This window comes from Leptopilina heterotoma, unplaced genomic scaffold (genome assembly GCF_015476425.1).
Source record: "Leptopilina heterotoma isolate Lh14 unplaced genomic scaffold, ASM1547642v1 Lhet_99, whole genome shotgun sequence".
Taxonomy (NCBI): domain Eukaryota; kingdom Metazoa; phylum Arthropoda; class Insecta; order Hymenoptera; family Figitidae; genus Leptopilina; species Leptopilina heterotoma.
Window position 1 is genome coordinate 1,752,925 of NW_025111206.1, and position 17,433 is coordinate 1,770,357.

The 17,433-nt window shown below is 26.0% G+C and overlaps 1 protein-coding gene across 2 annotated transcripts; it reads right to left on the reverse strand.

The window, feature by feature from the left end:
* Positions 1–5: 5 nt before the first annotated feature.
* On the reverse strand, positions 6–17,082 carry LOC122512477 (open rectifier potassium channel protein 1). Of its 2 annotated transcripts, XM_043628320.1 has the most exons (8): positions 16,756–17,082; positions 11,706–12,267; positions 6,842–7,021; positions 6,237–6,614; positions 5,491–5,753; positions 5,165–5,320; positions 4,068–5,093; positions 6–1,623 (listed from the first exon to the last, which is right to left on the reverse strand). In XM_043628320.1, the coding sequence occupies exons 2-8, from the start codon at positions 11,845–11,847 to the stop codon at positions 283–285; spliced, it is 3,486 nt and encodes a 1,161-aa protein (XP_043484255.1). In that variant the 5' UTR covers positions 11,848–12,267; positions 16,756–17,082; the 3' UTR covers positions 6–282. The 2 variants fall into 2 exon arrangements, with proteins under 2 accessions (XP_043484255.1, XP_043484256.1); XM_043628321.1 differs by lacking the exons at positions 11,706–12,267; positions 16,756–17,082 and having other exon boundaries at positions 6,237–6,633; positions 6,842–6,977.
* Between the last annotated feature and the right edge of the window lie 351 nt (positions 17,083–17,433).

A 17,433-nucleotide genomic window follows, 5' to 3' on the forward strand; every position in this document is an offset into this window, starting at 1 on the left:
TTTTGAATTTCTATATTTACATTTTAAGATATCAATATATAAATACCTGAGAATCAGATAAATAATTAAAGGCGATTTTATCACAATTTTTTTCGAAGAAGCTCCGCATTGAAATTAAAGATATTTCAATATTTAAAGTGCTATACACTAGTCAGTTTCGAAATGAAATCAGCGTCTATAACAAACTAGTCTTTCTATTTAAAAATTAATTCATTCATACAATGGGTAATAATTTAAAATAATATAAAAAAAATTCAAACACTTAAAATAAAATTCTCACATTTAGTTTGGACAAGATTTTCTGGCTGTTTTTGATTTTTTAGCTTCTTCAGTACTCGTCTCGGGTTCTGAACTTGCACTCGATCGACGTTCAGAATGAATACTTGACTGTTGTTCAGAACTGGTACTAGCTTGAGGTTCAAAACTCGAACTTGTACTAGGTCGAGGTTCAAAACTTAGTCCCGAATGTGGTCTCTCAACCGTAACTTCCATAAGTGAACCTTCATCATCCAATGAAATATCCATTGTTGTTCTAAATTGATCAGAATCGTCTATTCTGACTTCCGACAATAATGGACTTTCAGTACTGTGAACTTGTGAAATTGTCGATGATTTTCGACTGGAATCTGACCAGGGCTCAATTGATACAATTGAGATTTTCCTTTCACTGGACTTTAAATCACCGCTTGTCGTTGATTCGGACCACGATTCACTTTTACCGGAGTCGTGCGACTTTCTGTCGGCAGTACGTTTTTGTAGCGAAGAACTAGGCATATTTACACCCTCGTGAATATCACTCGTTGATTTTCTCTTGAATGAAATAACACACTCGGAGGTGAATGAACTGTCACTTTTGTCTGGATCGTGGGAAGAGAGACGATCATCGGAATAGACTGTCGCGAGTTTTGTGACACCTTGATAACTTGGATAGGGTTTTAATCCAGCGAATCGGGGATTAACTGCGCCTTCACGTGTCGTATCGAAGGCACCACTATCCGAAAAATCGGATCCAATTGTAAACGATTGGGAAAAATCGTCGGATGTCCTTTTTGGAAAATCTTCCCGTGGGAATAGGGAAGTTGATTCGGTGTCTTGATTTTTGTTTGAATAGTTTATTGTCGAGTCAACTTCACTCTCGGAGTAACCGCGTTTGTAGAAATGTTCGGGTAGACGGGAAATTAATGCTTGACGGGCCGGTGAAACGATTGTGACGGATTTTTGGAATGATTGACGACCGGTGAATTTTGGGGGTATTTCTCTAGTTCGGGGATTAAATGGTTTTCTTTCGTTACTTGAGGATTCGGTGGGTTTGTCTAATGGATCGGAGTGAACGTCTGTGAGACTGAAGGCACGAACTCGCCGCTGGAGATTCTTTTTGCTGATCTGACGTTGAAGCATTCCAGCTCGCCAGCGAGGAATTGCTCGCGTTTGTTGTGCAGTTAATGCTGGTGGTGCTGGGGGAATTGTTGGATTATCAGGATAAGCGGGTCTTATCGAGAAGCGACGATGCGGTTTTATAGGTGCTGAAATACCGAGAGCGCCTTCCAATTGCATCAGAGGCTCCTTGGGACATTCGACATTGAATGACTCATTGGTGTATGGCGGCGGTCCCGCAGGATCGTTCTAAAAATTTACAAATATGAAAAGAATTGTTTGAGAAATGTATTTAGAAAAATTAATTTAGATTCAAGGTTGCCACAAGTCACGGAATTCAGGAAAAGTCAAGGAAATTAAAATTCGTCAGAGAAGTTAGGGAAAAGCCAGGGATTTTTTATTAAAAGTACTAGAAAAATTAAGTTTTTAGAATTTATAAGAATAAATCTAATACTAATATTCATAAATAGATAAACTTCAATGGTTTCAATTTAAAATTTTAGAAAATATCAATTTTTAATGAAGTTTCTCCAAAGAATTCAAATATATTCAAAGAATTAAGAAAGATAATTCTGAGAAATTCAATTATTTCGAAAAATTTAAATAAAATTATTTTAAAAGTTCTATTATTTAAAAAAATGTTGCCAAAATTCTTTGCAAGATTTATTTAATAAAGTTGCAATTTTAATAAAATTTTCCTATATAATTCAATTATTTTCAATACAATTCTTCTTAAGAATACAATTATTTTTACAAATAATACATTTTTTATGAGAATTCAATCAATTAAAAAAATTTGAATAAAATTTTTTGTTAGAAATCAATTATTTTCATAAATAATAAAATTTTTTTTGAAAATTCAATTATTCTACAAAGTTTTGATAAAATGCTTTATAAATTTGAAAAATTATTAAAAAATTGGTCATAGAATACAATTATTTTCGTAAAATACATCATTCTTTCTAGGGATACAATTATTGGCAAAAATGTTTGTAAAAATATTCGAAATAATTCAATTATTTTCGTAAAAAATAAAATTCTTTGAAGCAATTCAATTATTTAATAAACTTTAATAAAATTCTTCCCAAAAATTCAATTCTTTTCAAAATTAAACATTTTTCACAGGAATTCAATTAATTAAAAAAAAATTATTTTTAATTCTTTGTCAGATTTCAATTATTTTCAATTTTTTAATGAAATTTCTAGATAGAATTTAATTATCTTTAGAAAGTTTTAAAAAATTCAATTATTTAAAATAAATTTAAATAAAATTCTTCACAAGAAATTAATTATTTTCATAAATAATAATATTTTTCTGCAGAATTCAATTATTTTCACAAATAAAATTCTTCACAGAAATTCAATTCTTTAAACAAATTTTTAATAAAATTCGTTGCAAGATTTTAATTATTTTCCTAAATAACAAAATTTATCGCAGAATTTCAATTATTTTTTATACAATTTTAAATAAAATGCTAGAAAATTGCATTTATTCTTACAATTTTTTTCAAAATTCGCCCAAAGAATTCAATTATTATTATTAAGAATTATATTATTTTTATAAATAACAAAATTCTTCGCAGAAATTCAATTATTTTCAAAAATGTTAATAAACTTCTTCGCAAAAACTTAATTATTTTCATAAATAACAAAATTCTTGTCGAAATTCAGTTATTTTCAAAAATTCAATTATTTTCATAAATAGCAAAATTCTTCGCAGAAATTAAATTTCAAATAGAAAAATACTCGTCCAAATTTCAATTATCTTTATAAATAATAAAATTCTTCTTTAAAATTCAATTATTTTCAAAAATCTTAATAAAATTCTTAGCAAAATTTCAATTATTGTCCTCAGTTCAATGATTTTCAATATCTACTAAAATATATTTTAATAAATTTTTCCAGAAGAATTCAATTATTTAAAAGAAATTTGAATAAAATTCTACGCAAACATTTAATTATTTTCATAAATAATAAAAATTTCACTGGAATTTAATTATTTATAAATTTCTTCGCAATAATTCTATTATTTTCATAAATAATCATATTTTTTATACAGATTCTATTATTTTCTTAAAAAAATAATCATATTTTTTTGTACAGATTCAATTATTTTTATAAATAATAAAACTTATCGCAGAATTTCAATGACTTTTAATACAATTTTGATCGAATTCATTGAAAAATGTAATTATTCGTAAAAATTTTATTAAAATTCGTCGAAGGAATTCAATTATTTAAATATTTGTTAACAAAATTCTTCACGAGAATTCAGTTTTAAGAAATATTCAATTATTCAATAAATTATTTATTTTTGTATTTAAATAATTGAATTCTCATAGAATTTTCTAATAAAAGTTGATTTAAAAATGAATTTTAGTTGAAATTTATGATAATAATTGAATATTAAAAGCATTATAGCTTGAATTTTTAGAAATAATTGAATTTTGAAAAAAAATTAAAATCTTTGAAAATTTTAATTTATAGTTTTATCTTAATTCCTATATAGAAAAATAATAATGATTAGATAAATATTTATTTTAAAAAGAAGTTATTGATGTTCTTCAGGGTCAGGGAGAAAGTAAAAATTTTGTCTGGAAATCGGGGAAGAACAAAATTAAAATTTTGTAGCAACCCTGAAATTTGAACTTAAATAATTTTGAAAATGATGAAAAGGTTAAGATAAATCTTACCAGATAGGTGGATGAATACAGAGGCGGCGTGACAACAGGTCTTAGGGAGAACCTTCTTGTTTTTGTCACCGGTGGTTGAGCGTAACTCCTTCTCGCATAAAGTGGAGTCGACGTACTGGAATTGTCAACAGTTCTCAAGGAATACCTTCTGGAAGCTGCATTATGAGCGGCAGTGATTGTATTCTGTTGACTTTGACTAGCAGAAGCAAGATCCGATTGTTGTGAGAAAAGTGTGAAGAGACTTGGAAGTTTTGGTGGTTCCCCTGTCTCTGCTGGAGGTTTTCTGGAGTAATCATCAGCGCCTACTCTGGATAGCACCCGGAGAAAATCAGCCAACGAAGTCTCTTCCAACAAACCCCCTAGACCCGTATTTCCAGCTCCAGTGTGAGTAAAATACGCACGATTCTGAAAATTTGTCGAATCCTGTTGATTCATTTGCTGTTGCAGAACATCACGATCGTTATCGTCGATTTCTCCCACAGAAACTGTACTTCTAGAGCAAGCATCGGAGGATTTCTTCACTGATAAACTTCTCATCCATCGTGGAAGGAAACTTTTTGGAACGGACTTGGGCAATGCCAGAGATGGTAATTTGGATTTGAGATCTTTGACTATCGGAACTCCCGATCGACGTGTTTTCATAATTTCTTGAATTTTTCTCGAAGCCGCTGGACCTGACCATGTCCACTCTTCATTTTCCTGAAGATAACTCGTGTCTGGTTTTTCTAATCTCACTTCACTGCAGGCTCGCGATCTTGGTTTTGAAAATGGTATTTTATCATTTCCAATTCTCCAATCGTTATTCAACCATGGTTGTTCACTGGCGAGAATTTCCTTCTCACTGAAACCCTGAACTCCTTCTTTAATCTTTGATTCCTCCTCATCATCCGATGGTGGAATGTAGCCTAAAATATTTACTAAACGCGCTAAAAGCTCCGCCGGTTGGACCATTGCGTGAGCTGCGAATGTTGCCTTCTTGTCGATTCGCTGAAGATCCGTTTCCGAAACGACTCTCGCCACTCGAACCTGGAAAATTTCAAATTTTTTTTACATTTCTTTCCCCTTTTTTACATGGTTAAAAAAAGAAGAAATCTCACCATAGACGTAATTTCACTATTTGCTCTCCTTCTAGGATGAGGAGGTTCAGGAATCTCAAATCCTCCATAGATAAGTTCTCTCAAATCAGGAAAGCTAATACTTCTTGGAAATTTGGGAGTTGGTAAATCGTAATCATACTCATCCACGTAGACTCTCTGTGTAAAAAATATTTATAAAAATGTTTTTATTTTCAAATCTTCAAAAAAATGTAAATAAATTAGCAAATAATTTCTTTATTAAGAAAGAGATAAATCTTAGAGAAATAAAATCCTAAATTAAAAGAATTAATTTAACATAATTATAATAACGAAGAAAAAGTAATTACCTTCACTTTTGATAATTGTAATTCATTGAAAACCCTTCGGAGATAATTGACTTCTTTATTGAATTCGTTCCAGATTTTGTTTTGTGTATGCTTGAAATTCATGGCCAGTTTGTGCTCAATTCTTGCAATTTTTTTGCTCCGCATTCCCCGAGCAATGAAGGTCATGATCATAGCAATGTAACCCAATCCAAATGAGATCCAAAAAATTAAAAAGATCTTATATAAAATGAAAAATACACCACTTCCCTTCGTATTGTCTTGACCTAAAAAATTTCATCAATAAAATTAACGTTCATAAATTTTTTTCTTAGCGAATATTTTTTGTCTTCAGAGGTTCCTTTTTTTACTTACTTGAGACAAGTTTTCCCTGACAAGCATAAATCAAATTCAAAAATTTAATAACTCATTAATAGAAAAAAAAATTTTTCAACTACTTTAAAATTTATTTTTAATGAATTATTTGAATCTATTTTGATTCAAATTTTAGTGCTTAAGTGCCATGGTAAAGATAATTTGACTGCAAAAATATTTGCCATCGGCACTTAATATGTTAAAATACCATTAACTCTGAATTGTTGAAATTAAAATTTTCTAAAATTTCTAAATTTGAAATTAAATTGATGAATAATTTGAAAGAATTGAAAAAAAATTCAAAAAAAGAACATTAAATAGACATGAATAAAATAGAAGTGTTTAAAATGAGATGATTTATTATTGGAAAATTAAAAATAGAAATTATTTCTCACCTGCGACATAATCGCCAAAACCTATAGTCGTTAGTGTGACAAATGCATAGTAAACAGCTTCGTCATATGTCCAACCCTCGTAGTGAGAAAATAAAAATGCTGGGAAAAATATAAACATAACAAAGCCAGGTATCAGGTACATAAAAATTTGCATAGCAAGTCCTGCTCGTCTAGTTTCCAAGGGTTTTTTAACTTTCTTCTCGCAAACAGCTTGATCATGTTGATATGATTTGTATTTTTTGTGCGCCTTAACAAAGACCTGACCAAAAAATTCGCCCAATTGTGTTAATAAAATTCCATTCATCGGTATTCCAATAAGAGCGTAAAAAATCATTAAAACACGACCCAGCATATTGGTTGGTGCCAAATTTCCATATCCTTAAATTAAAAACAATACCTATGTATCGAAAAATATTTTTCATCAATTTATCCTTTAATTTTTTAATTATAAATAATTATTTTTCAATTTGTTTAATTAAAAAACTACTTTTTTCTTTCTTAATAGTAAAAGGTGAACTTTGCGTTTTATTTTAAATGTAAAATTTTTTTCTTATTTCTAAATAATAATAAAATTCTTTTTGCCTTAAAAAAATAATATAACTTACCAATTGTGCTGACAACTGTGTAAGCAAAATAAAAACTGTTGTAAAAATCCCATTTCGATTGATCTGTCTCGCCATCCGAATAATTGTGAAATGATTTTCCACAATAGCTGCTCAACTTCTCCAAAATCACTCGATGATCATCAGCTGGATTATTTGGCATATAATGTTGATTCAGCAAAGCTGCGAAAAAATTTGCAAATATTAATATTTTTTTGTTATAGTATGTTAAACGTCTTTGAATTAAAAAATAAATTCTAAAACAACATTCCAATCTACTTTAACTACGATTCAAAAATGAATTCCATTTATTTCTGGTTTTATACGAGTTCTAATTGCAAATTTTTTTGAATACATTTAAAATGAGAAACTTGTTAGCTGACACTTGGAAATTTCTAAGATAAAAATCCTCATAGAAATAAGAATTTAAAAAAAAATTGTATAAACATTTTTTTTTAAAGAATTAGTAAAATATATGAGAAATTATAAAAAAGGGATTTTTGTTGTTTGTTTTCCTGTTATTGAAACAAAATATCAATAAGGATAAACCTCTGAATATTAAGAATTAAAGATTATAATCATTATATAGAAGGGACTTTTTTCTGAATCAGAAAATCATTCATATGAATTATGATTATAAATTGTTGACGTCAAAAATTTATAAATTCTTTTTAGTCTATGACTCAAATATCCTCAATAAAAATATCACACGCATGTGTAATAAATTTTTACATAAAGTTTACAATTTAATATTTGGCAATTTCGTTAAATTTTGATCCTGTGTCATTAGTTTTATTTTTTTTTTAAGAAGGCTATCTTCTAGACAATTACATAGTCATTATCTTATCAGGTTGTTATTTACTAACTTCATTGTCAGTTTGTTCAATTGGTCAGTTAAAAAAGAGCTAAGCAAGTGCAAGTGTTAGAAAAAATGAACACATTAAAAAAAATAAAACGAAAACAAGAGTTTCAAAAGACGATTGTACAAACTATTTTTTATAAATGATTAATAGTATAATTTTCACTTCCTGCATTTACATAATTGGATAATAACAGACGTGTTAACATATAAATCAATTTAAGAAATAATGTCAATGTTCATATACATTGTTTATAATCGTTGAGAGAGAGAAAAATTTATTTTTGCACGTGCTGAGAAATATATAATAATTTCTCGTTTATCGCTGTAATTAATCTTGAAAATGTAAAGCAATTCGGCATTTCTACGAAATGAAAAAAATTTACAATTTTTAGAGAATAAAAATGAGGATTAAGAAATTTCGAAATGTGTTTGCCTTGAAAATAATTTCTTAACATATTTCAGAATGTATTCAAGATAATTCTCTACAAGGGAGAAAATTTAATTCTCTAATTCATAAAAAATTGCATTTTATTCACAATTATTATTATTTTAATAAGTTTTCTATTTTTTTGCTATTTTTATTTTCCGTTTGAATCAATATTAGTTTGTAAATTAGTTTATAAACTAACTGGCAAATGTTACGCACGCGAAACATGATATTCCATTTATTATTATTATTATTATTATTATTATTATGCAAATTATTAATTTTTTATTTTCAAATATAAACTTCAATTTTTGAATAATTTCAGATTAAAAATTTAAAAAATCCACTTATTAAGAACATAATTAATTACAGATTATTGTTTATTATTTTTTAAAAACTTTAATAAAATTCTTCGGAGAAATTCAATTATTTTTATAAATAGTAAAATTCTTTGCCAGAATTCCATTATTTTCGATACAATTTTAATAAAATTTAATTAAAGAATTCAAGTAATTTAAAAATTTTTGAAAAGAATTCAATTATTTTCTACAATTTTAATAAATTCTTTGAAACAGTTTAATTATTTTTATAAATAATAAAATTCTTCGCAAGAATTAAATTACTTTATGAATAATAAAATTCTTCTCAGGAATTTTATTATTTTCAATACAAATTTTAATAAAATTCAGTAATCAAATTTTTAACTATAATTATTAACAGCCACAATTATTTTAAAAAGATGAAAAAAAATTATTTGTTTAATATTGAATTTAATTACTTTCAAAACTTTCAATTAAAATTATTAAAAATTTAATTTATCAATTATTTTAATAAAATTTAATAGTAAAATTAGGTACTAAATACAATTATTAATAAATTCGATTATAAATTTAAAAAATTAAAGAAATTTTTTGAAAGAATTGAATTATTGTTAAAACCTTTAATAGAATATATTCTTGAAAAGTATTCAATTATTTTCAATATTTTAATAAAATTCTTTGAAAGAATTAAATTGTTTTAAAAAATTGTAATAAAATTCTAAGAAGAATTTAATTATTTTCTAAAAGTATTAATAAAATTCAATAATCGTATATATTTAATTTCAATTACTAACAAATACGATTATTTTAAAAACTTGAAAGAAATTCTGAAAATTATTTACAGAAACTCCATTCTTTAAAAAAATTCAGAAAAATTCTTCAAAGTCATTTAATTAGGTTTTTTAAAATTAATTAATAATTAAAAACTAATAGAATTCTTCTTAAGAATTTAATTATTTTCATAAATAATAACATTTTTTGAAGGAATTCAATTATATTAAAATAATTTTTTGCAGGAATTTAATTATTTTGAATACATTAATTTAAAAATTGAAAACTTTCAAGAGAAAAATTATTTAAAATGTTTTGAAACAAAAAGTGAACAACTAGCTTCAAACTGCGAATATTTTACCAAAATACAACGATTATTAATGAAGATTTGTATAATTAACTATTTTCTAAGTGCAAAATTAATACTAATTTTTACATACACAAAGTGCTTCGTATTACATAATGCATTGGCTTTTTAAATAAAGCTAATTAAACAGATGTGAGAAATTAATCGTTAAGTCCCAGATACGGAAAATTTTTATTATTATTGATTGTTCACTTAGATCTTTTGATTTTGATAGAGAAATTATTTATCTTTCGCTTATGGAAGCATTACACTTATGTAAGTTACATGTCAATTGATCATTGAAATAAACTACAAAAACTTTAATCCCCTTAATTAGGAATCTAACTTTTTTTATATACAGAAAGAAAATATTTTTTAATTTACAAATAAAAAATTAACAAAGAAAATAAATTATCCTCATTGTAATTTAAATCAGCAAGGCGTAAAATTTTTGCAAAAAATTGAAATAAACCAGTAAAAATAGAATTTTTTTGTAGAATCGAACAAAAAGGAAGTTGTAAAAAAATAGGTGTGTATAGATTTCTAATCAGGAAGTTTTTTCCTATTGACGAATTGGATGGGTTCATGGTCCTGACAATTGATTCTGATCAAAGTGAATAAAAGTCTGTGAGACATTCAATGCCATAAATTGTTGTGAATTAAGGGAGTGGTGACATTGTTCACTCTTTCATCAAAGAGTCATAATGACACTGACACTGGTTATCTGTTGTACCAAATGACATTGTGAAACTGTCACCATAGCCTTCCATTCTTTGAAATACTAAAGACATATGCCATACATATTAAAATCGAAGAATAATTTTACTATTCGAGAGTATATAAGCCCAATAGTATATTAATTATAAAGTATAATTATTCGAGAAAATGACTCATTAGCTTGTTTACTCACATCTCAATTATAGAAATTATCATTTATATTTTTGACAATAATAAATATCATTTGCGTAATTGATTGTTTTCAAAATTAATGAAAATTCCCCAAATATCAAAGAGAGAAAAAAAGATAATAAAAAAAATTTCTAATTGATAAAAAAATAAAAATAAAAATAAAAATTATTTTTTAAGAATATGCCAAAGAAGTGATAAAAGTGATTTAAGAATAGTAATATTTATTCTTTTTTTTGATTCCTCGCAATTTTGCACTTCTACGCGAGAAGAATGAAAATTATGACCCAATCAAGGAAGAAGAATAATTTTAAATTTACAATTCTTAAAACGTCGAAAGTTAAATTCTTTATGTGAATAAGTAGTTTTTTAAAATATTGTTTTTAAACACTTTTCGTGTTTACGCAATTAATTGAAAAAAAAAGAATTTCCATTTTAAAATACTTCCAGCACGTTAATTGAAGAAATAAATATTAAAACTGTTCTTCTTTTTCAATTCTATTTTAACTCTTTTAAAAAACAGAATTTTTCTGAATTATTAAAATTATGAAGAATATTCTATAGTTTACAAAAGAAGAGAGGAAAAATGTCCTGGATTAGACATCATCTGTAATTCTGATATATTTGTAATGTAATTCTTTTGATTTAAAACCGCTCGTATATTTTACATCGTGTATTCTCTGTTCTATTTTCCGTGAAAGGTCTTATTCTGATGATGAATACCAGGACGTATGTAAATTGAAACCGAAAAGGGATTTCGTCCCTTTTTTAGAGAAAATTTTCTATAGTAAAAATAACATTTTGTTTATAGAAAAATAAAATTATAAATTTTGATTTCAAATGAAATGAAAATAAATTCGAATAAAAATGATTTTTTGTTTATATCATAACTATATTTACTAATCATTTAACACCGAATGAAATTAAAAATTTTATCAATATAAATGTCTAAATAGATTAAGCGAGAAAGATTAAAAATTTACGAGTTAAATTATTAATTTAAAAACAACTTTTGATTGTAATAGTTATTTTTTTCTATATTTCACAATTATTTATTTTTTAGCCTATTTTTTGGTAGAAATAAAAAGTGAGAACAGAAATAAGAAGAGATTTCTCTTCTTCAAAATAAGAAGAGATTAAATTTTAAAAATAAAAATTGAAAATAAAAATATTAATAAATAAAAATTGATTAATGAATAAAAGAAAAATTATAAAATAAAAAATATAAAATTCACCGTGAATTTCGATGCGTTCTTCTCGGGCCTTTTTGATATTTTCGACCTCAATGCGACTTTCGATATGGTAAAAAATTGAAGCCCCCACAAGAAGGTAGGTCAAGAATAGCATCAACAGGACCATCCATTGTTTCTTGGACATGTTCCTCCGGAAGGTGAAAACAATCTAATATAAACTATATAAAATTTATAAAATCCTTTTGGTAATAATCCTTTAAAGCGGCTCTTCCTCGAGGCCGATAAAAACCTTCGTCACGAAATCATCATCGCAGATTGATTAGAAACTCATTAGTTTCAAACGTAACTATATTTCTCACTGACACTCCTGGACACTCAGATTTCTCAAGAGTTTTCGTAGGAAAAAAAAACCTTTTATCTCTGACGATGGTCTTTTAATGAGAACTCGTTATCTTCTTCGATAGTCTCCTGTATATATACAGTTATCAATAACCCAGGGTTTTCTTTTTCGATTAACAATAAAACAGGATTACTCGAGATCAGTCCTTTTCTTCCTCGTTTACTATTCTCATTCACTTCCACCCTGGCAGCTTTCAATTCGTTACTGAAATTTAAAAAAAATTAATTAATTATCAATTAATTTATTAAAAAAAATAATTTTTCTAAAATAGTTTTAAAAAATGAATTTCCATTCTTTAAGGCGAAAAAAATTGGTAACTACACTCGGAGAAGTAGAGATACTTTTACTTTCAGCTTTAAGACACTTGTAATAATAAAATTCGTAAATGATGAGAATATGAAGCATTGCAGGGTATGTGCGCAAATTTGTGCAAAAGAAATTTCGACACCGGATTGGTAGACGATTCTCAAAAAAAAATTTATTTCTCGTCTCCCGATTCGTCTTCGAGTCTCGACCTTGTTACAGATTGTTACCTTAGAGAATATTTAAACTCATTCGCTAACTGACCTCTTGAGGGACAAGAATAAAGAATAATCCTTAACTTTGCTTTCCCAATTACTAAAATTACCATTTTTCGAAAAAAAAAATTTTTTACTGTTCGTCTCAACTCTTTCGCATTAAAATTCAGAAAATTTAATTTTTACCGAAAAATTGTAATTTAATGAAAAAAAAATTACTTTTTAATTACAAGAAATTACAAAATTACTTAAAAAGGAAAATATTTTTATCAAATACAAAAAAATTGGTACAATCAAAATAAAGAAAAAAATTTCTAAGATAAAAAAAAATAACTTTCTAGTTTAACGCGAATTAAAACAATACATCTACCTTTTGCCTAATTGAATAACAGGTTCAAGTTATGACTTGACTTTTTGTTTTTATTCTATTCTAATTTGCATTTATATATACACTGTAAATTTGCATGTTTAGAGACAAATGCAGAAATATTCTGTCGATCCAAAGTGAAAAACGATCGATAGAATAAATAAAACTTGTGTGTGTGTGTGAATATATAAAGTGAATCAATTGATTTCTAGTGAAAACGTCAAAACTAGGTGATTTATGAGATGACGATGAGTAAAGATGATCTTGTTTGACAATACGAGTCATTCCAATTCTATATTTGACGCTCGTGAACTATATTTTTCTTTCTTTCTTTTTTTTTGAGTATTTTACTTATTTGCACTTCATTGACAAATTTAACATCAAAAAATTCTCTTTAACAGCCTTTTTGTTCTCTATTATAAAACAAAAAATCGTTTTTTTTCCTTAATCATTATCCCAAATATTTTTCAGTAAAGATTAGTTCCACAAACAGATTTTGACAAGCTATCTAAGAACTTCAACAAAGAGATTAAATATTTTTTTTCTACACTCATCAATTTTTTCGATTTTTAATTTTAGTTCAAGAAAAGTAAAAAAAAATTATTTGCAAAATTAATTTTTAGCTCCTTCACTTGGTGAATTTTAGTTATTTTTCGACAGAAAATTATAGAAACGAAGACCAATTGTTTTTTTACTAAAAAGAATTTTATTTTTAGAGTTTTTTTTTTAATTTTGCATTTTATATTCAAAATTTTCAATTTTTTGCAGAGAAATAATTTCGATTTGAGAGCATAATTGCTTTTTTAACTAATGGTTTTTTAATTTTATTTTAGAGAAGAAGATTTACACTAAATGAAACGTTTATTTTTTATGACAGAGATTCTGAATCATTTTAACTGGTAATTAATTTTTTTTTATTACATATTACCAAGGATTTATGTGGTTGAAGTTAATTAGGTGAATTGGAATAGGTGTATTATTTTTGTTTTTGTAAGAAAAGAGATAAGAATTTTTAAAAATGTATAAAAGAAGAAGTAGAAGAATTTAATAATTTTATAAAATGTGTGTTTATAATTTTTAATACTATAGTTCCTGTTAGAGAACTCGATAGCGTTGGTGGTTCTATTAGTCTCATTTACACTAATTCACCTAATTGTTTGTTAAGCAAACCACGAGATAGCTAGAAATACATAATATGTCTAATATCAGACGACCATGAAAAATCATTTCATGTAAAAATTCTGATTTCTGATCACTGAAATTGCGATGACCCGCATTAAAATAAAAAACTAAACTGCAAAATGTATGTGACGATAAAACTCGATTTTGGCTCAAAGAGTATTAATTATTAATTACAATAATTAAAATAAATTTACCGTATCTACTTATTTAATAAGTAATAACATTATTTTTATTATCTTTTTTACAATTTTATAAATTATAAATCAAAAAATATAAATACTAATTATTAAAAAGATTATTAATTAGAATAATAAAAATAAATAAGAGATATTAAATTTTAATATTATTATTTTAATATTTAAAATAAATACGGATAAATAAACTTTATCTAGTTAATAATAAAGAATGAAATTAATTAACCAAACCATTCTCAATTTTCGTCAGAAAGAAATAAGAATTGAATAAAAATCCACACTTCATTAATTAAATTCCAGGTAATTGCTAATTATTTAATTCTTCTATAATTTTCTTAATATAAACATTAAAAATTTTGTAAACCCATTTATTGAACAAAATTAAATTAAATACTTGATATAATTTTCTTAATATAAAAATTAAATATTTGTTATAAAAGAATGATTAGGATTCTCATTGAATAATTCGTGGCATAGCGCACATTATTATTTATTAACATGAGGCGAATCAATGTCCTAACATTTCGAAAAAGGAAATCACTTTAGAAATCGTCACGGTCGATTATTATGAAACAATTATGTCCGATAAATCATAGACAGAGAGATGATAAATTTTAATAAAAAAACATATTCTATTTGAAGAAAGAAATAATTTTAGTCTCGTGGCTTTTAAATAAAATAAAATTTTTCTCAGACAATCGTTATTTTTCTTATTTATTGCAACGCATGAAGCATGCAAGAAAATTAATATTAATTAATCATCACGTGAGCGTAAATGTTCGCACATTGAATTTGAACTCGTTTTTCTCATTTTTTTTTTCTAAATGTTTAATTATTTTGGAATTATTCTAAGATTTAATAAATTTATTAATTAAAAAAGATAATAATGTAAAATAGAATAAATAGAATAAAAATAAAATAGAATAAAATAGAATAATAATATCGATAATAAAAAAAAATAATGATAATGAAAATAATATTTTTTACTTTTATTTAAAATTAAAAATTTTAGTTTTAAGGAAATTAGTCCAGAATTGTCAACGAATGTTTTTAAAGTTCCGAACGTTCAAATCAGCAACAATAATTTTGATTCCTCGTTTACATTTGAATTTCATTAAAAATAATTATATTTTTTTAGAAATAAAAAAAGTATTTTTTCACCAAATAATTCTTAAATTTATTTTACATTTCATTTTATTAAAATAATTCTTAAATTTATTTTATATTTCATTTTATTAAAGTAAATCTTCGCCAAAGAATTCTAAAATTCATTTTATATTTCATTTTGTTAAAGTAATTTTTGAAAATATTTAAATAGAAAAAAATTTTCGTTCATTTGAACGTTCAGAACTTTAGGAAGAAAACAAATTGCTTATCTTTCTAGAAATGGTAGTTAATAACTATGTTAGCGAAACAATTTTAATTTTTTTTTTCGCCAGAAAATAGAAATAAAGTTTTTGCAAAAAAAAAATAAAATCCAAAATCACGATTTTCAGTAATATTAAAATTTAATTTAACTAAAATTGTATCAGTTTACGAATTTTGATTCTAGGTTGCTTTTAGAGAAAAATAAGTTATAAACAAACTTGAGATTATGAAGGTCAACATCGCTGATAATTAATTAATCGTCGTAAGGGAATTTAAATATACACGATGTCGAATAAGTTTCGGTACTGTTTAAATTCTTGATTTTTCTTTTGTTAATTAAAATTAATTATTTTTCAATAAAAATCCTTTTCTTTATGAACACTCGATATTAGTGATAAAAAAATTTTTTTTGGAAGAGTTTAAGATTTAATCTCTCGTAATTTTATAATTGGATGGTTCATTAAAGTGATATACTTTTTCTATCTCGTTTATAAGACGACCCAGTTTGTTAGTGTGTACAGAAATCAGTGGGCATTTAATACGCGGTTTATACCGAGGCTTATCATCCTCATACATTGCGAGTTTGACTTTTGAGATATATCTCAGAGTTGAATTTTTTTTTTTCTAAACTAATAAAACAAATTCTTCTAACAAGTTCATTATCAAATTTTTATTCCGTTTTAAATATTTTCATGATTGGGAATTATTTTGTCAATAAATTAACTGTGATGATCCACTAAATATTTCGCTTCTCAATTCGGAATTTTTATGTTAAATATCTAGACAAAAAAAATGTAATTATTAATAATCGGAAAAAAGGTTAAAAAACGATAAATTTGAAACTACTTTAAAGATTTAAAATCGACAGTGATTGACAAAATAATTCAGGATTGAATTACTTTCAATCGTTGGTAACGAATGAAACAAAGTAGAGAGAATTTAATCGCAACAAACAATAGAAAGAAAAAAAAGAGTATTAGCAATAAATTGCAAAAAAAAAAATTTAAATAAATTTGGTAAATTTATGAATGGTCCATTACAATTGAATTTGTTTTACTCTTACCTGACTCCCTGTGTATATAATGTGCATCAGGAATAATCATGAAACGACTGTAAATCTCGGCAGGTGCGCTCTATCGATCTTTCTGTCAAGATCTTTCACTCTCGATCGGATATCAAAGTGAAAATTTAAGACACAGAGCCTCGTGGGAATGGTACACGTGGTCGCAACGATGATGATCGGCGATACGATAACAATGTGTGACATCTTTACTTTCGGTCAGAAGCGCACGTCTTCGAAATATTTATAATAAAATATATTCGAAAGGATACGATGTTGTCGAACATTTTTCGGGGCGTCCAACATCGAAGGCATACCGCACTTAGCCGAACGAAGACTATTTTGCGACGTCGAGCTCCGATTATTATTCCCATCGAGGAAGGTCTTCCGGATGGTGGGAGAATGGGAAACCGGAACTTCTTTCAACTTCTGGCACATCTCCTGAATAAAAAATTGGTCCTTAGAAGCTGATTTCATTTTTCATTCAAGCTAACACAATAAAAATGAAAATTTATTTCTAATTGATTCGAAAAAAACGCATTTTTCCAATAAAAATAAATATTCCTTTTTTTTATCAAAGAAAAACTACTTTTATTATCTATACTTCTAAATTATACTTCAAATCTGATGAATTTAAATCTAATCTTTCACTATTCTTCGATTTTATCTAAAGGTGTTAAT

Bases quoted from the DNA above. Each gene is read 5' to 3' on its own strand.
- LOC122512477 (XM_043628320.1), bottom strand. From the start codon at position 11,847: ATGTCCAAGAAACAATGGATGGTCCTGTTGATGCTATTCTTGACCTAC. The intron at 5,754-6,236 runs GTGAGAAATAAT...GAAATTTTTTAG, and splicing joins TTTTGGCGATTATGTCGCAG to GTCAAGACAATACGAAGGGA. The intron at 5,094-5,164 runs GTGAGATTTCTT...GAAATTTTCCAG, and splicing joins ATAGTGAAATTACGTCTATG to GTTCGAGTGGCGAGAGTCGT.